Consider the following 20,253-nt stretch of genomic DNA (forward strand, 5'->3'; position numbering starts at 1 on the left):
AGGTGGGAAACCAAGAGCAACTGTTGGTAAATGAGCCATATAATTATGTAGGTCTTTGTTTAATCTCTGTATAGTCTGTACCACCACACAAACCCAATAGGGAATTGAAAGAGCAGCAAACATTACAATCAGGTTTAAAGCTATTTGCAAGATATACAATTATTCCAGCCTTGGAATTCACCTTCTAATAGCACAGCCTGGAAACTGGCATAATGGAGCGTGTTTACACTCTGCTTTACTGTGGTGGAGGTAACCATTAAGGTCTCAAAATGAACTGAAGATGGGAAAAGGAAGGGATTTTCTTCTTAACTGGTGTGTGGGGCATCTGTGGACAATAATATCAGCACAACATACCTGAATCCTTTTTAAAGGTTAACGACATTTAAAATTATAAGATATCACCGAGCTGGTAATTACTATCTGAAATAGACAGTCACAGTCAGTTTTAAGATAAGGCTTGAATCAAATGTGTAGTAAATTGTGGTTTAATCCAATCATAGCAGACGCATCACACAAGAATTCAAAGACACCATAAAGGAGCTTTAGTTTTCTAGCAACATGTGCAGACATGCACTCACTCTGGGAAAATACAGAAGAGAAGTCTGTGTAGGTTTGCAGTGGTAGCCTAGAGCTGAACTGCAACATCAAATGTTAAGGCATGTTAAATAATCTTTAAAGTTAAACCAGGACAATAAGAAATCAATGGAGAAAGCTTGTGTGTGTTATTGGTTGACTACAGTATTTGTGAGAGAACATTTGCAAAGAAACAGATCTCAAAGATAACTGGATGCCTCTAACTGGATTTGGAAATGAAACTGTACACTACACTGTGTGCTACAGATCATGGTTGGGATATATTATCAAGCAACAGGCGTGTCATGACTGATGTTTCCCTATCTGACAGTTTCATTTTTTTTATATTCAGCAGCTGCTACATATGTTGCGAAATCAAGATTAACTTTACTGATTTGGCTTTTCACACATGTTGCAGCCATAAAATAAGTTCCACTTAAAAAACATGCATACACAAAAAACAACAGTGGTGATACAAGTGAAGGAAGCCCCTTTCCTTCCCATACAAATCCCTTTAAAAAAAAAAAAACAAGGATAATCCAATGTCAATTTTGCTATCTGCCTATGTTTATTTGTTCTAATTACACAGGCATACATTAGTTTTTAGAATCTTATTTTCCCTCTACAAGATACAATATGATTGTTCCCTCAACATGTATTCAGGACATCAGTTGCCTATTGATCTGTAACTCAAATTGGATGCAGATCAGTAAGAGGAGAACATTAAGGCATCCCCATGTTACTTATCATACGAGAAGAACATTGTCCCTCTATCTTGGATGTGTTTCCCCCCCCACGTTCACACCTTTCTCTAACCTGCCGGCATCACGTTGAGCTGCGGCTCGCAGACGAGCACCTGAGTAATCCTCTCTCGCTCCTCTGACACTGTAATCCTCCTCGGTTACGCCTCGTGCCCAGGTGATAAACCCCTTTGTGCTTAGTCATCCCCAGCTCGCATGATATAACAAGAGTTTTGCTCACATTAATCTGTCTAGATATCTGGCCCCCATCTGTTTACTCTGTGAGCCCAATTACAGCCTTTTTCAATATTGCAAATCCCTCTCAAAGGGACTAATATATCTATAATGGGCAATTAGATTAGGTATTTGATAATGCTTAGTTGACCCCTTGTGAAGCTGTTATCAAAAACAGGGTCGTAAAAAATCAGAACCGTAGCTGTGAACACTTAATATTGAATCATAAATAAATGTCAGTAGCGGTCTCTTCATTAAAGGTCTTTTCGAAATGCTTGCAGCCTTTTTAAAATGCTACAGGGTAATTTAAGGCCACTCTTTTGTGTGTATGGTTCAAACACGGCAACATTAGTTTAAATGCAAACAGTGTTGATGGTTTAACTAAACAAAGGCAAGACTGAAACTGAACGGTGGCCCTCTTTAAATGCACACACGCACGCACGCACGCACACACACACCCCTTGTATGGTTCATTGAAAGGACAGATCCTAGTGTATGATCAGGCTACAGCCACTGTGGGGATATTTTCCTGTTGAGCTGTAAACCACTTTTTTAACCCCCTACAATAAAAATGTAAACTAGATTTTTGCTATTTTTTAAGTGACCGTGGATCTGGCTAATGAATGAGGGGTGTGTGTGTGTGTGTGTGTGTGAGAGTTTGATGTTTGCGTTCAGGCTGACATGTGCCAAATGTCAAAAGCCCTAATTCAAAACACACACACACAATGCTAGACGGAGCCCTCCACTTGTTGGATTTTCCGCTGTTTTGCCCTCCATCTAAATCCCCATAATCCTGTTGACTCTGGCAAACCCTGTGGATCCGTCCACTCAAAAGGTGTGGGTAACCACAACAAAGGCCTGGTTTTCATTGATAACACCGGTTGTGAGACTTAGAGGTGAGTGGTGTTGTGAACACCATGTGGTGTCCAAGTGTTGCGTTACCAGTCAGTCGGCTAGACGGAATAAAGGCCATTAGGACGACTGACAGATGTCAAGTGTGTGTGTTTTGGGCCGTTGGTGTGTGACGTCTGTGTCGATACAATATACTGATATACAAAACAGAGAAGGAATGTTTCCAGTGTGTCCAATACATCTGTCCTGACCTTCTAGGTTTCCGTGCTACATCAGAAGAGTTCTACCTGTACTATTTTAAAAACAAGCATCCTTAATTAAGCCTGGATGCTGTGCTGGGATTAAAAGGTTACAGGCACTGTTACGTTGTAGAGGTATCCACCTGTTCAGTCCTGACTACAGTGTGTCAAGAAACACTCCTAGAAGTGTTAAATCATTCTACCTAAAATAGATAACCGCATATTCACGATATAAATCATTTTGACCATCCTTGTTGCATCATTGAGGCTTTATCTGTGATCCATGAGGTCATAACTGACATTTCTGAAGGGGAGTAAGAACATTTACTGGAAGGGATTCATCTTGACAAGTCAGTATTGAAATATATTTTGACGCACCTTTCTCATAAGGAAGTTGAAGGAAGTTTTTCCTCACGAGGGCGTGTTGTCAAAGTATTCTAGTTTAATTGCATAATGAGATTGCACTGTGTATTTTACTTTCAGTCTGCAGAGTCGACGAAACCAAGATATTTTAATTCAACTGGAAAAAGCCAGACTGTCTAGGCAATCAGGAAGTGTTTAGCATGGCCTATTTCTTACCTCATTCATGCACAGCCACATACTACATTCTCAATCACAAACCACCATTATTTTAAACTATGCTTAACTAAAGTAACTAAACCTTAACTTGAGTGTAACATTTAGAGAGCTGAAATCTTTTTCCAAAGTTAGGGTTTCTTGGACATCAGATGAAGTTGTGCTGGATGCTTTGATGATTCCTAACATGCCTCTTTCTCTCTGCAGTTTCTCCGGCTGAGAGGATCAGGTTTATCCTGGGAGAGGAGGACGATGGCCCCCCTCCTCCTCAGCTCTTCACAGAGCTGGACGAGCTCCTGTCTGTGGACGGGCAGGAGATGGAGTGGAAGGAAACGGCCAGGTGAGCTGCTGAGCCCAATATCCTTTAAAGCCAGGCATGCATCTATCACCCCCCCCCCCCCCCCCCCCCCCCCCCCCCCCCTTTTACATAAAAAGCCGTGGGCAGTGTGCTCCAAAATGACCTGCTTCCCAATCCCGGCGCAGTCAGCAGAACACAATCACTTGTGAATAATCGTGTTTTGTGTGTGTAGGGAAATAGGCTGAACCCCAGTGAACTCCCACTCTGCTCTTATCTGATTGAGATCTGTAGTACCTGCCTCTGTGAGACCGGGGAAAAAAAGCAGAAACACCCACATGGCTACAACAAGACTCAATAATGTTACACTTGGCTCTGGAGCACATGAGAGAAAAAGCTTATACAAATGTTTAATAGTTCCCTATTTGATTGTCCACAGTGGCCTTTACATGGTCCACGTGACATGTTTGCCTTCTTGTTTTACCCATTGTGATAGAGGAAGTTTTAATCAAAATGATATAGTTTTGGTATTGTACTTAAAAATAGTAATCTGGGTCTGAGAGATAGACAGTTGTGCTGCAGATAAGCTAGAAAGTAGGGCAAAGGCGCAGTCATGCAACATTTTGTGGAAGGGGAAGCAGGGCTTGCATGACGGAGAAGATAAATGAACTCTTTGAGGTCGACAGTTTCTCCAGGCTTCTTTAGAAGGCTGGTCACAGGAGTTTGGATTTGAGCCAGAAGGGATACTCTATCCCCGGAGGAAACCCCATCCTCAGGCCTCAGGAGAATGGCTCTTTTGTAGCGGTGACATGTGAGGCATCATTATTAAAAATGATTCTTCTTCTGAACCCTACCTTCGAGGCTAATCTCATCCATGGTAGGAAAGAAGTGTTGTTTCTCACATGTAACCGTGTGTTGAAGACTGTCGCCATCACAGAATGCTATCATTTTGTATTTCTAAGCTGTCCTGCATCACCTATTCTGGCCTTTTGAATTGTGACCAAATCAAAACACTATGGGGTTGTTTTGTAAAGAAAAGAGCACCTTTCTTGTCTCCCTTTTTTTTTTTTTGTAGCCCATATGTGTTCATAAATCCACTGTTACGCACTTTTTATTTGTAATGTGCAGTGACCTTTTTACTTTCAGGAACATGTTTGTGTATCGTTTTCTTCCTCTCTCACTCTGACCTTGTCAGATAACTCTGTGTTCCTGAAAAGGCAAAACACAGCAGTACGAGCCCAGTCCTGAAAATACATCTCACCACTCTCCCTACTTATGTCTTTTTGTCCTCCCTTGTACAGATGGATCAAGTTTGAGGAGAAGGTGGAGGAGGGTGGTGAGCGGTGGAGTAAGCCTCATGTGGCCACGCTGTCCCTACACAGCCTGATGGAGCTCAAAACGTGCATCGAGAAGGGCACCATCATGCTGGACCTGGAGGCCTCCACGCTGCCGCAGATTGTCGGTGAGTGAGGTTTATCAGAGTACCAGCACACTGTTGAAGGTTTTAAAACAGCTGAAGGTGACTCATGATGTTCTATCACTCTAACAGAGATGATCATCGACAGCCAGATTGAGACCGGTCAGCTGAAGTCCGACCAGAAGGAGAAGGTCATGTACACGCTGCTACGAAAGCATCGCCATCAGACCAAGAAGTCCAACCTGCGCTCCCTCGCTGACATTGGCAAGAGTGTTTCCAGTGCAAGTAGACTGTTCAGCAACCAGGAGAACGGTAATGCAAAATCCCCCTTTTCTTTTTTACCCTCTTAACCCAACATCTTACATTTATTCTCTTCTGGTGTCTTATTTCTGATCCTAAAACTTCCTATTGAAGGATTTTCTTTTCCTAATCTTTTTTTTCTTGTCTTCTCTCGTCTGTTCCTTCCCTACCTTGTCATTTTCCTTCTCTTTTGGGTCTGTCTCTGTCCTCCTGCATCTGGGGTGTTATAGCCCGCAACCCCCTTGAGACCCCCGTGCCTTGTTCTAGCCTACTTGACCCAGCCGAACCATGCAAGGTCTTGAGGAGCTCCAGCATGGGATACCTCTGTAAGACAGAACACAGTCATAGCACTCTCACTGAGAGCAGCATGGTTTGAACACACTCGTGTAAAAGCAGACACAGAAAAAAGCAGGATGTGTGATTATTCAGCGCTATAGACACACAGATAAAATGGCTTCATTAGTAACTCCCAACTTCAAAGGCTTTATTGTCATGTGCACAGGAGCTACGGCAATGAATAATAATAGAATAGTTCAAGAATAAACAGAGTAGCTTAAAATGCTGCCAGATTATATTGCAAGACTAATGTACTAAAGGCAAATGGCAACAGCAAGGTAACATGGTCACTAACCTCATCCTTAAATTGATCCTAGTTTACATTCTCACTCATTTGCCAGAAGTTGACTTGGCTTGTTTCTGCTGACACGCAGAAGCAGCCAACTTAAGACTGCAATGTGTCCCAGCTCTCTGAAGTGGCTGAGTGAATGACAAACTGGCATTAGTCCCACAGCTTAAGCCTTGCCACATTTAGCCATGTCCAGCAGTTTCTGGCTCTCTTCATCTGCTTTCCTGGTGCCTTTCTTCTCTGGGGCTCGTCTTCTTTCTTTGCCAAAAATGTCTCATTTGAACCTCTGCTGTTTTGATCATCTTCTTTTGATCCTAACAGTGTCTCACCTCTCTGCAGGTAGCCCAACCACTGCCCACAGAAACCTCACCTCCAACAGCCTGAGTGACTTCTCCGACAAACCAGAGAAGGATCAGGTAACCTGTTTCTGTCTCTTTGAATTGTGGCATAAAGACACGCAACTATTATGCATCCTCTGATACTTAAGCTGTCTTTTCACAAAGGAGCGCTATGCAGGGTCATGTGTGGCTGTGTGTGTGCTGATGGGCCTCACACACTGATAGATAAGACCCCTGGCTCTCTATCGCGCTCGCCCACAACAAAAGCTCACTGTCTCCAGTCTTTGTCCTGAGTTTCTATGTGCAGTTTCTCTCGCTGTCATGAGTCATGACTGAGAAAAAAAATAACAGTTTTTTTCCGAAACAGAAACCCCGCACACAGAGGCGCTGGAAGGTATTTTGAGTGGGGGTGCTGTCCGATGTGCTAATTACGCACGGGGGGGTGGGGTTACGTTGACATACACCGAGCAAAACCACACACACACACACACACACACACACAGTGCATAACAATGGACTCCAGTGCACGCTATTACGGGCACTATAGAGCACGCACAAAAGCGAGAGCACAAACACAAACACACTATTAAGATGTCAAATATTATTTTACCAACAATGTGGAATTTACATTCATTGAAGTAGGCTATCAAGGCATTGCTAATTCCTGGCTACATATTACACAGATTCTGCGTAATAATGCCCTGCCCCTGCATCTTCTATTTCAATCTTTTTAGCGTTTTTAGAGAGAAAGAATTCCGAGAGACGTTTTTGCGCCATGTCAGTTACTCGTCACTTGTGTTGTGCGTCACGTTAAAAGTAGCCGACTAAAAACTAACAAGACACTTTTTTTCCGCATCTTTTTTAATTTTCTTCCCTGAAGCTAAATAATTTATTATATAGTTTAAAATGATCATTTGAATAATAATATATAATATAAAACATATCTCAGGCACAATGAAATGAAATTAAAATATATATATATATATATATAGCACCCCCCTGCCCGCACACATAGATAAAAGCTCAAAGAAGCAGTTTACTCTTAACAGCTGGTATATGCTCCTGGATCTGTTAATTCAAATGTAGTTGTCCAAATGTAACTTCACACCAAAGTCTTGGTTAATCTTCTCCCTTTTCTTTTATAGACAACTTATGTGTATATTGTGTGTTCAAAAGGTGGCATGCAGTCAAGCTGCTGTTTTAAGACGTAATTCTAGGAGAGGGCGGGCACAAACTGTACCACATCAGTCTTTTTCTTGTTACAACCACATTTTAATCACCAACTGTATTTAAAATGTATTTCTTATCTTTAATTGTTCTCCATGTGACAGAGAAAGGAATTGTGTGTCTATCTTGCATTGAAGCCTGACATTTTAATTTGCTGACTTCTTTCTCTGCTATTTCTTTCCTAATAGCTGAATAATAAGTTCATGAAGAAGTTGCCCCCTGATGCAGAGGCATCAAACGTGCTGGTTGGAGAGGTGGACTTCCTGGAAGCCCCCTTCGTGGCATTTGTTCGCCTGCAGCAGGCCGTCATGCTGGGGTCTCTGACCGAGGTCCCTGTGCCCACCAGGTATAAAAGCTTCATCCTTTACTGAAAAATACTCCCATCACCTTGTTTCAATGAAACTCAGATTCTCATTTTTTGAAAATGTGGCCTAACATCTTATTTTCTTGTTGCATAGATTTCTCTTTATCCTGCTGGGCCCCAAAGGTAAAGCGAAGTCCTATCATGAAATTGGAAGAGCCATCGCCACCCTGATGTCAGATGAGGTACTTTAATTGGATAATAACTTTTACAGTTCTTAGTATTCACTCTTGTGCAGGGAGTTTAGTGTGTTTTTGATGCAAGATAGCTGTACTTGTATTAAGGGATTATCTTAATCTCAGGTCAATGTGTTTTCTAAAATTCATGTTTTGTTCTTCCAGTTGTATTTCCAATTATTAGGGCTTTGATTCATGTATTGGTTATGTTTTGAACTCTAAAGCAACAGGACTTCAGAACCTGAAAATGAATCCTCACTGCTCTAACAAACACCTTTTTATCCCCTTTAAATCCTGATTGGTTGTGAATTTAAGATAATCTGTTCTGGAAAGATGTGGCCTTTTCTCCAGACATGAAACACCCCATTAAGGTTATAGAAGTTGTTAGCATACAAGGAAAAAAAGGTTTCTTAAATCTCGGTCTACAGTCTAACTATATACCATAAATTAAACAAATAAAACATCAATAACGAAGACAGAGTTACTGGCCCTGCTTGCTGCTGTGTGAGGTGTTACTTAGGCACAGCGGTGCGTTGAGCTAAATGCTAATGTAGGCATGCTAGCATACATGACATCTTGATTTTTTGCAGGTTTCTGTTACATGTTAACCACCTTTGTTCCATGCATTGACATGTACTTAGTAGTCTTTAACAAATTAATGTCCCTAGTTTTGAAGGTATTTGGTCATTTCATGACAGTTCATCCCAGTTAACAGGAAACTTGACCCAAAACTACAAATCTCATGGTGGCACTGGATGAAAAAGAGGATTACACTTTCTACACTACTTATCTTCTTGCCAAATCTCTCCACTCTGGATATTAATCATCACAGTAGGTTACCTGGCCAGACATTTGTTTGTCTGTGAACATTTTATAGCTTGATTGTTAATCTGTGTGTTGACGTTTTAGGACACATATTTGTTTTTGTGTTGGCATAATAAATCCAATTCAATAAGGCAAACAAATTCAGGCTTTTCAGCTCTGCCTGCTTCGTATGTTTGGTGTTTACCTTTACTTAACCCCTTCATGTTATCAGGAATGTTAACAGATGACACATAACCCTTTTTAACCCTGAGAGCACCTTGCGCAAACATTCCCACAGGCCTCAGCTTTTCCCAGTATATCTCGTATGTCAACGAGGCAGGATAGGACATGTTGTCCAGGATTTCCTCAAGTTGAACTTTACCCTCTCAAGCTCTCCTCTGAACGCAGTGACATAGGTTAATCAGATGTTTGTGTTTTTGAGTAATCAGCCCTGTATTAGTAATCTACCTACTTGTCTTTGTGACCCTGGGGTGCACACAGATAATGACCAACTCTTTGTATACATTGTGATAGATAGATGTTAAAGGGCCCATGTCATGGCCATTTCCACTGATCATAATTCCATTGTTGAAGTCTACTAGAATAGATTTATATTGTGCAATTTTTCCAAACTCACATTGGTTTCTCATACAGCATCTCTGTAAACTACGTGTATTCACTGAATTTCACTCTCTGCCTTTAACGGCTCGTTGTAGCTCCAATAGCTCCAGCCCCCACCCTCCCTGTGAGCACAGTGTGCTCTGATTGGTCGGGACGTTGTGAATCGCGCTGAGCTCCGTGGAGGTGTGGTTTCCTTGTTTAGCGATACACAGCCAAACACAGCCAAACTCATCCTGAGCACACACAAAGTCACAGCCGAAGTAAAAACAATAAGTGTGGCTTGATATTGAGTAAGAAAAAGGTTGATAAACGCTGTGAGAATGGGTCTGCAGAGAGAATTTTGCCCCGATCCCAACTGTCTGTTATCAGCCTGCAGCCAGGGAGGAGAAATCAGCAGAGCTCCCTGCTCCCTGCACACAGATGTGTGTGTGAGGAAGTCCGTGGATTGGTCAATTTGGACCAATCAGCGGGGGCTTAACGTAACGGCTCCACGGATTGGTCCATTTTGTTCCGGGTACGGCTTGACATCATGCCGTACCCGGAACGAAATGGAAGAATCAAATGGACAATGACGTATCTCCAACGAGGCGTTTTGGGGAGGTGTGTGTTAGAGTTTTACTCGCTACAGGTTGTACTTTGAGGGTTTGTGACTCTGCACACCGTTTACATGCATAAAAACCTTCATAACACACAAGGGGACGGGTAATAACCGGAAAAGCATGACATGGGCCCTTTAAGTTGGCTGCTATGATTTGCATTTTAGAGACATGCTGGGTTCCATTGTAGTAAATAAACGCAAGTAGACACTAGGTTGAACCATACAGTTTATTGAAATTGAATTATGGCATACTTAATTTCCCATGTGCAGTCCCACACACACCGTATTTTATACAGACTTAAACAATTATAATAATATTGATTTCAATAAGAATTTAGGTAATAATTAAAACTGAATTATTTCCTCCAATATTGTGAATTAAAAAGCATATATCAGTCAAAATAATTACAATTTTTTTTAATTGTTCAGCCTGAGTAGGTGGTTCTTCAGGGAGCTAGCTATTGTAGTGATTTGCTGATTATTAATCGATAAGTTATTTTTGTTTGCTGGCAGGTGTTCCATGATATTGCCTACAAAGCGAAGAACAGGCAGGACCTGCTGGCAGGTATCGAGGAGTTCTTGGACGAGGTGATCGTGCTGCCCCCCGGAGAGTGGGACCCCGACATCAGGATAGAGCCCCCCAAGTCTCTGCCCTCCGCAGACAAGAGGTCTGCTTTAATCCACACTATTTTTCCAAATGATATTTGTGCATAAATATATTTCTACCCAATGTGTAACATGGCACCACAAAAAAAGCAGTGGTTACAAATCATTATTTAAAGGTAAATGCAAAGCTACTGTTCAGCCTAAAGTCAGAAATGGATTCGGTAATGTATGTTTCAGCAATATTTATCAAACGCTTGCTTACATGGATTGCATTGGCCATCAGAAACTACTCATACTTGACCAAATAAGGCTGTTTTTATTGATGAAGTTTTAGATAGTCATTCTTAAGAACACAAATGTAATTTATTCTTTCAGAAGTCATATCTCTGTTTTTATACCTCTACTGTGAGTTGTAATAAGTACTATATCACACATTTCAAAACAAAACCCTACATATTACATAATCATTTTTGTCATGCCTTTTTTCTGATTAACCGATTGTTTTCTTGTTTGGATCTATTCACATAGATATACATTTCCAAGAATAGTTATTAGTGTTTATTGTTAACCCTCTTAGTATTGTGAAAAAATAGATTTGACCCCACACATTTTTTTCTTTGTGGAATTTGACCGTTTCTTATGTTTTCAAAGGAAGAACATGTATTCTGGACAAGAGGCGCCTCAGATGAATGGTGACACTCCCCATGATGCAGGACATGGAGGGGGAGGAGGACACACGGTTGGAGAGGAGCTTCAGCGCACAAAAAAGTAATTTGCATTTCCTTTTTAACACTAAAATAATAATAAAGAAATATCCCAGTGTTGCATTGCCATGGTCTTAATACATACCTTTAAGGATGTGGGAGCGTTATAGTCCTGATCATAATTGTGATGGCATGGGATATCCCGTCAGTGAAGACATGCATCATAAAGTAAAAGTCATAACTGGGAAATATGTTTTTCTTAGTCTCTCAGTCAGTTTCCAGTAACGAAATATTCCACACATGACTAGTGAACAATTAAAGTGCTTCACTATTGCACAACAACATTTGGAATATCTTTTCCTTTCTTTGGAAACCATTAGCAGTAAAGCATAGTAGGCCAGGATGTGACATGAAACAATATGTCTCCTACTAACTTGGATGGCTTCGTCTTTAAGGTTTTGTGGAGGTCTCGTCCTGGATATCAAGCGGAAGCTGCCATTTTTCGCCAGTGACTTCTATGATGCACTCCATATCCAGTCTCTGTCGGCCATATTGTTCATCTATCTAGGCACAGTCACCAATGCGATCACATTTGGAGGCTTGCTTGGTGATGCAACAGAAAACATGCAGGTAAACCCACACATCCCTCAAAAACCTAACCCTATTAAGTGCAGTGCCCTTTTAACTATCCTAAATGAACATTAAACATAGCCCTGGGTTAGTGAAGCAGCCTGTAGCATGCTGTTTCCTAATTCTAATGCTAAAGTAGGCTTTGTTTTACAGAGGTGCAACTCTGAGCCTCTATTTTGGTCAAACGGTGTTAGGGTAACTAGATTAAAGAGCTGATGCGTCATGGTACTTTGGCTCGAATTCATGGCTACTGCATGACCTAAACATTGTGTAGCATTTCTTGCATTTACATAGCACATTTTGCCTTTCCGAATGTTAACAATGGAGAATAGCTCACATTAGCAGGGCACTGTATGGATCCTGTGTACACTTAAGGGGATGACATAATCTGTTTTTAGATGGCATAGCTCTTGTTAAGTCACAGACTACCAAACAAAATAAAGAGTTAACCAGCTGCTAAGCCATGCTAATTTGGAGCTCAGAGGCTCATACTCCATCTGCTGCTGACAGAACTGCATATGTAAAAGTTGTGGTATAATATCATACCCTGCTGTGCCCATCCCTGTGTTCTGGCAGTGTTCTGCACTGCCCTGCTAGAACACAGGGGTGGGCACTCTCCCTGTCCCTGGCCGCTCTCCTCACACAGAGTTGCCTCATTGCACACCTGCACCGGCCTGGAGGATCTGCTCAGGCTGTAAATAACCACAGATCCAGATTACACTGTAGCCTCGTCATGGCTGCATTTCCAATGACCCTCCAGCACCTCCTAAAGCCTCCTTCACTTTCCCTTTCCACTCCAAGCACAGCGGAGGGAATCCCTGAACTCACCTGACCTTTCTTAGAGTTGTAAATAATCATCTATGGGCTGTTTTCACATAGCTTCTGGCTCAGTCTGAACATCTGTCATGGCTGGAAGTGAAACAGGCCTGTCCTGATGGGCCTGCCCTGCAGCTGCGTCATGTGTACAGGCAAAACAAAAGCTTCCAGCTGAGTTGGCAGAATTACAGTAATCCTGTCACGAGGCTCGGAAAGAAAACAAAATTGAAATGTTTTTATTTTACTCATAAAATCTGTTGAACAAATACTTTCCAATGTAGTAAATATGGAGTCATGCACAACGTATAATTGCCCTGTCTCGTACCTTCTGTGTATTTTTTTGTTCCATTCTGCTGTGTGTAAAGGCTGTATGTGTTTTTCCGTGCGTGCAGGGAGTGTTGGAGAGTTTCCTGGGCACAGCACTGACAGGAATAGTGTTCTGTCTGCTGGCCGGGCAGCCGCTCACCATTCTCAGCTCCACAGGCCCCGTGCTGGTCTTTGAGAGACTTCTCTTCAGTTTCAGCAAGTGAGTCATTTAAAGGTCACCTATTATGCAAAATCCACTTTTTCATGTCTCCTCTACATCAACACGTGTCCCCTCTGTGTAAAGAGATTCTGAAAGTTTCAGGAAAAAAGATTCGCTCACTTTTTGTCCTGATCCATTTATATAAAAAAACCTGTCTGAAAATGAGCTGATCAGATTTTGGCCACTTTATGATGTCATAACGACATGGCTGGCTTGTGTTGGTTATTAGCCAATAACCAACCAAGGTAACCCCCCTCCCCCCCACCTTATCACCTGAATCTCCTCCTAGAGCACCATTGTGTTCTTTTTAACCAAACATCTCTCAGAGGGGCGTGGGGAGGGGCTCCTTATTTTCATCTAAAGTAACAGACAGAGAATCAGCACTTTGGAAACAGGGCTGAAACAGAGGGGATTATGGGATGCTGCAATGATCTGTTTGGTGTTTGGAGCCAAACACTTCAGAGACATGTTTTGTATATATCTGAGACCTATAATATATTGATGAAAAACAGTATTATGGGGGAACTTTGGAATCAATGCACATTAGCGAGGGTGAAATCAGATACAGCTGCAGTAGCCTGATAGATATTTATAGATCTTTGTCTATCCCCAAAGACATATGCTGTTTGTGTGTTTACATTGATGCTATCTTAGTATACCCCTATAAATTAAATTAAAACATGTGGAATAAAAATAGTTAATATTTACGGTAGGGTGGCAACTTAGTTTAAAGATTTATATTAACAGTGCCTCCCTAGAAGTGTTTTGTAAATCTGCCGGTGGTTACAGTTGCCAGCTGATTGTTAATGCTTCATGTTTTTTTGCAGTCAACTTCCTGTCCCCATTTACCCTTCAACCACACACACACACACCCTTGTGTAGTACCAGATGTAGGAGAGGGTTTTATAAAGTGGTTTCAACAAAAAAATGTGCCTCCTGCATTCAGCTCTATAGAACTCTATATTTAAGGGGGTGTGATCTAGGACATATACAACAATTCATGTTTTTTGTATGCATACTTTCCAAATAGAGAAAAGTAGAGAGAAAAGATAGAGGAAAATGTTTCGCAGCTTCAGAATCACAAGGTTTTATTTTAAAGAGCTCCAGAGAATAACTGATATGTTCCAACCTTTAATTTATCACACAATCCAGGTTAGACGGAGGTGATGGAAAGTTATTATGAATGAATAGTACTCTTGTGCACAATAAATCCTCAATCCTCATTTAATCAACCCTCCTTTCTCTCAGAGACAACGAGTTGGACTACCTAGAGTTCCGGCTGTGGATCGGGCTGTGGTCGGGGGTATTCTGTCTGGTGCTGGTCGCCACGGACGCCAGTTTCCTGGTGCAGTACTTCACACGATTCACAGAGGAAGGCTTCTCCTCGCTCATCAGCTTCATCTTCATCTATGACGCTTTCAAAAAGATGTTGAAGCTGGCCCACCACAACCAGATTAACTCCGGCTACGATCCCAACCTCATCACCATCTACGACTGCAGCTGCATGCCTGGTACTTCATCTTTTTTCTTCATTTGTCTATGTATATCTTTTATTATCTTAGATAAAAAATATATATCAATGACATCTATGGCACGTCTGTCAATCCTGGTAGAGAAATCCCTCCTGTGTTGCTCTCCCTGAGAGTGTGTGTGGGGGGGGGGGAGAAACTCCCTCTGGAGCGAACACACAGATTTGAGCATCTGCAGACCATTTACATGCACAAAAACCTATAGAACACGCTACAGGAAAGGGAAACTCCAAAAAGTACAATAGGGTCTTTTTTATAATTTGGTTTCTTTGGGTATTTTTCCTTTTTTGCTGCAAGGGTCTAAGGACAGAGGGTCTTGTAGGCTTTACAAACAACATAACCCACTATCACGTATTACACGCTTGTCTCATGGGATTTTACAAATACAATTGGATTGATTAATACTGCCAGATAAAGAAAAAGCTGCGGGGGTTTCACTGTATCCCTTAACACAGGTCTGATACCACCACTCTAATGTTGAACCATGAGAAAGATGTTTGGCGCCGTCAGAATCTCAGTGATACCAGACAGTGAAAGATGAACAGTGGTATTTGGTTTAGTCCCATTTGGCAGTGATGTCACCATTGTATGTTAAACAAAGCGTTCTTCTTATTTTAGCTGTGTTTACTGTGAGATAAGAAATGATACTAGTATGAGTAGGCCTGTGGATACCACGGTTTACTTTCTCAAAAGCCCTATCGGTTTCTGTGGTCGAGTGACTTGGCAGGATTGTTTGGGGGAGAGTTTTGACACTGATCAAAAAGTGTGATACTGTGAGTAATAAAAGTATTCTCATTTTATTACTCATTGTTTCTCTTTACCAGGCAACTCCTCAGATGTCCATGGTCTCTCTCCATGGTCAAACAGTACTGATATGGTATGTAGTATCCTTGTTTTTGTGACATTTTGTAGCATGGCTTCAGAATAAAAAAATGTTTGCCATGTGGACTTGAAGAGGTGTTTTTCTCCAAATATAGTTGCTTTAAGGATCTTCTTGTCTTTCCAGCAAACGAATGCCACATGGGCGTCCCTGAACATGGAGCAGTGTCTGAAGTTCGGAGGGCAGCTGGTCGGAAGTGCCTGTGGCTACGTGCCTGACATCACCCTGATGTCCTTCATCCTGTTCTTTGGGACCTACACCTGCTCCATGGCTCTGAAGAAGTTCAAGTTCAGCCTCTTCTTCCCCACCACAGTGAGTGAAAGCACCCAGCAATGCTTGTGCAGCTGTTTGTCTCTCGATTCTGACCCTAATGCTGGAAGCAGCTCGCATCTAGTGAAACTGGTGAACACCACAAACATCTGTAATGTCACATGTAATGTAACGGGCTGTTAAGTGGCACTTTTAGTGTAATCTAAAAGCTCCAATGTCTGCGAGAGTCGATGTGAGGTCAGATCTCACATTGTGAACAGTGTTTGATGTGAATAAGGCATGAGACTCAAGCTCAGATCCATACATTATTGCTGCCTTATATTCATGTTATATATTTTTTGTACATCTGGTAAATCACTCAAATAAATGACATAACATTGTGTTGAGGCTTAGATTTCCAGGTCATAAACCAAATGATTGATGATGATAAAAAAGACAAGGAATCTTTATTGTAAGTTATTACATTTCAGCATCATGGGAACATGAATGTCTATACCAAGTTTAATTGCAAACCGTCCAATATTTGTTGCAATATGTCAGTCTTGGCCAAACTAAGCTAAAATTGCCATCCCTGCTAGCAAGGCTAAAAATGACATAGCATTTTGTGAATGTTACGAAACTGATATGGTAATGTGCCATTTGCATTTTCTTCCAGAAAATAATTGAATTGGTTCTTCATCAGCCTCCGGTCTGGTTTAACACCTTCTAGTCACCAATTGCAGAACACATTTGTTTACTTTATATAAATAATGGATATAATGACTCTAGCTGCACTTCTAGTAGCAAAAGCACACAAGGTTATGTGTAAAACATGTTGTCTGACAGGATGAAGTTGTTCTTGGTCAAACACACATGGAAAATGTCACTGAAGCTGTTCGTTCATACTGCCACAAGCTAAAAAAAAAAACTGCTGTAAAATGTGTATCTCTTCTAGGTGAGGAAGCTAATCAGTGACTTCGCCATCATCCTGACTATTCTTCTGTTCTGCGGCGTGGACGCTCTTGTCGGTGTGGACACTCCAAAGCTCATAGTGCCAAGTCAATTCAAGGTACGTACCAAGCATGAATGAAGTGATTGCAATAAAAAAAACTAGCAATCATTATGTGTTGTGCATTGACTTGACTGACAAGTGCAAGCCGGATGCCGTTTCCTGGGATTACACTGATAATGATCCATGTTTCTGCCAGAGAGACTAGGAAAATCCTAGCATAATGCTTCCTTTGTAGTTTGCCCAGTAAGTGATACAGGAAGCTAAGGCACAGTCAGTCTGAGAGATTACTCGGCTCAAATGTTCCTCAGCTGGCTTTAAGACCACCCCGCCTTGACATAGAGGAAGGGAGTGATGGGGTAGAGGAGCGTAGTTGCATTGAATAACAACTTGATTATAGGTGATGCGAGAACACACACCATCTTATCGCCGCCAGCACAGAACCAGCTTTGTCTGACCACAGTGTCTTAATTCACAGACTTCTGTCCTGTAATAGTGCACCACGCTCTGTTCAGTGTTAAAGGGTGTAATAGGGTATCACTTCAAATTAGTTTTTCCTGTTCTTTTTTAGCTGTTATCTGTTTTTAAGAGATCTGGACTGCACAGCAATAAGAGGATACTCTAGTCAGTTGTCTCAGTGTTTTAGGGTCCAGGTTAACGATCCTGTCTCTTCTTCTTTTTGTCCAGCCCACGAGTCCACTGAGGGGCTGGTTTATTCCTCCGTTTGGAGGGAACCCTTGGTGGGTTTACCTGGCAGCTACCATCCCCGCCCTGCTGGTCACTATTCTGTTATTTATGGACCAGCAGATCACTGCTGTGATTGTCAACAGGAAGGAGCACAAACTCAAGGTTGGTGCACCACCTCAAAGATGTATTCATTTCTAGGATAAAACTAATGGATCCATTTAAGGACAAGAGTGTTATATATGAACAGTCAGTGGTTCACCCCCTGCCCCTTAAGACAAATACATAACCACCAGAAAAAGTCTAATATATTCTTTTAATTTATTTTCTATACTAATCTAACTGTTAAAATGTATTTTATGCAAAGAGTATCTTCCTGTCTAAATACTGTTTCAAAGCATTTTAAATGATGAATTTCCTATGTTAAATATCTTCTTAAAATTCTTATTTTTTAATATAACCTGAAACACTGTTGTATTTATTGTAGATTGTCAACACTTTCTGGTCATTAAAACTCCAGCCTGCTGTTAATATAATTTAGTTTCCACCGTCGGATCATTTTGATGATTTAGAAATCCTTTATTTGTTTAACTGACATTATGTTTCCTCCTGTGTCCTCTCAGAAAGGGGCAGGCTATCACTTGGATCTGTTCTTGGTGGCGGTCCTGATCATTATCTGCTCCTTCATGGGCCTGCCGTGGTACGTGGCAGCGACCGTCATCTCCATCGCTCACATCGACTCTCTGAAGATGGAGACCCAGACGTCAGCCCCCGGGGAGCAGCCCAAATTCCTGGGAGTCAGGTGAGGCCACGCAGCTGCTGGACAGTGTTGATATTATTTAAGTAATAATAATGGGCACTAATGCTGTGTGCCAATCCCATGCCAAAAATGAATATTCAAACCAGTCATTCTGTGTAAAGCGTGGTTCCCTCCTGCTATACTCCCATGATTAACATTTGTTGTAAATGCATTTTTCTTTTCAACAATAAAGGGTCATAAAAGCCAGAAATAAGTCATTCTCAGGAAGGAGAGAAACATAAGGCACACAAATTAGATAAAAGGGTCCAAAATCTACTCGGAGCCACATATGTTCATGTATATACTTCCACATTATTTGTACTTTTAGATAGAGAAATACTATATTACCATGAATGTTTTCTTAGTCTTAAAGAAAATAATAAATCGTGGCATTTATTTGAGCGCTTTTCCAAGTGCTCAAAGCGCTTTACATTACATATTGTATATATTAGACATGTAATATAGTGGACAATACCCACTGGAGCAGTTCAGGGTGAAGTGTCTTGTGTATCTTTGCATCCCATATTTGTGATGCAGTCAATGACGACAATGTTTTTTTTTAGCCTTAAATATAGAAGTGGCAAAGGGTCAACAAGTCATGGTGGTGGGCTGTTACTGGTTAACTGCAGTATCAGAGGATTTTAAAAACCTTTGTATCTCTTTAAATGTTACTCAGATTATTGACAGTCCTACTCGCCCTAACGTTAAGTCTCCTAATAAATCCTCCCTAATTGATCTCATTCTAACTAATGTTCCCTATAAATACTCATCTGTGGGAGTATTTGCGAATGATCTGAGTGATCACTGTGCTGTAGCCACAATTAGGGACACTAAGGTCCAAAAGGTTAAACCTCGTATTATATTATATTATAAGAGAGACATAAAACATTTTGTGGAGCAGGGTTTTGTACATGATCTGTTTGGGTTTGATTGGGGAAAAATTGATCTGTGTGCTGATGTAGAAACGGCATAGTCTTATTTTTATCTTGGTTTTATGGAGATCATTGATAAACATGCACCCCTACGTACTTTTAGAGTAAAGGGACGAGACAATCCTTGGTTTTCTGCTGAACTGTCCAGTCTCCTACATGAGAGAAACAAGGCCTGGGCAAAGGCTAGGAAATCAGGCTCAGAGGTAGAATGGCTGCGTTTTAGGCAACTAAGGAATAGCTTCACTTCACAGGTCAAAAGTGCTAAGTCGAAGTACTATTTGTCAGTTACTACAGAAAACCTAAATAATCATAGGAAATTTTAGAAAGCCATAAAATCGATATCCGAAATGAGCTACCTCCGTGCCTTACCACAGCATCTGGCTCTATATCGGACAGGGCTACTATGCTAAATTGTTTTAATGAGCATTTTGTGTCCTGCGGTTCTATGTTTGATTCTGTAACTAACTCTGCTTCTGTGAACACCACAGTCTGTGACTCTGAACAATGTGGTCTGGAAAACCCTTTCAGTTTTACTCCTTTTACTGTAAATGTTGTTCATGAAGCATTATCTAAGTTAGATCCTAAGAAACTGGCTGGCCCGGACAACGTAGAGCCTTTCTTTTTAAAGATAGCTGCAGATTTTATTGCTCCACCTCTCACTTCTCTTTTTAACCTCTCCCTCAGCACAAATGCAATTCCAAAAGTATGGAAGTTAGCTTATGTCTTGCCTTTACTGAAAGGAGGGGAAGCAACTATTTTAAATAACTATAGGCCAATCTCTAAATTATCAGTTCTGGCTGGTGCTCAAATGCCTAGTGAGTGAACAGGTAAAGGAGTTTTTATGTACAAATGACATCCTGTCTAAACATCAGTCAGGCTTCAGAAAGCAACATAGCACCATCACTGCCACAAT

At 41.3% G+C, this 20,253-nt stretch overlaps 1 protein-coding gene across 4 annotated transcripts in view; it reads left to right on the forward strand.

Moving 5' to 3' along the window:
* LOC117476445 (electrogenic sodium bicarbonate cotransporter 1-like) overlaps window positions 1-20,253 on the forward strand; it is a 33,927-nt gene that overhangs the window by 7,261 nt on the left and 6,413 nt on the right. For 2 of the 4 annotated variants that reach the window (XM_034123000.1, XM_034123001.1), the window contains exons 4-19: window positions 3,422-3,554; window positions 4,811-4,971; window positions 5,059-5,238; window positions 6,173-6,267; window positions 7,605-7,762; window positions 7,875-7,962; window positions 10,490-10,644; window positions 11,234-11,350; window positions 11,742-11,916; window positions 13,125-13,258; window positions 14,507-14,769; window positions 15,612-15,664; window positions 15,794-15,979; window positions 16,872-16,985; window positions 17,613-17,774; window positions 18,233-18,411. In XM_034123000.1, the coding sequence (XP_033978891.1) occupies window positions 3,422-3,554; window positions 4,811-4,971; window positions 5,059-5,238; window positions 6,173-6,267; window positions 7,605-7,762; window positions 7,875-7,962; window positions 10,490-10,644; window positions 11,234-11,350; window positions 11,742-11,916; window positions 13,125-13,258; window positions 14,507-14,769; window positions 15,612-15,664; window positions 15,794-15,979; window positions 16,872-16,985; window positions 17,613-17,774; window positions 18,233-18,411 (2,353 nt within the window). The remainder of the gene's footprint in view (window positions 1-3,421; window positions 3,555-4,810; window positions 4,972-5,058; window positions 5,239-6,172; window positions 6,268-7,604; window positions 7,763-7,874; window positions 7,963-10,489; window positions 10,645-11,233; window positions 11,351-11,741; window positions 11,917-13,124; window positions 13,259-14,506; window positions 14,770-15,611; window positions 15,665-15,793; window positions 15,980-16,871; window positions 16,986-17,612; window positions 17,775-18,232; window positions 18,412-20,253) is intronic. The other 2 variants (XM_034123002.1, XM_034123003.1) reach the window with 1 other exon arrangement.

Source organism: Trematomus bernacchii, unplaced genomic scaffold (genome assembly GCF_902827165.1).
Source record: "Trematomus bernacchii unplaced genomic scaffold, fTreBer1.1, whole genome shotgun sequence".
NCBI classification, from domain to species: Eukaryota; Metazoa; Chordata; class Actinopteri; order Perciformes; family Nototheniidae; genus Trematomus; species Trematomus bernacchii.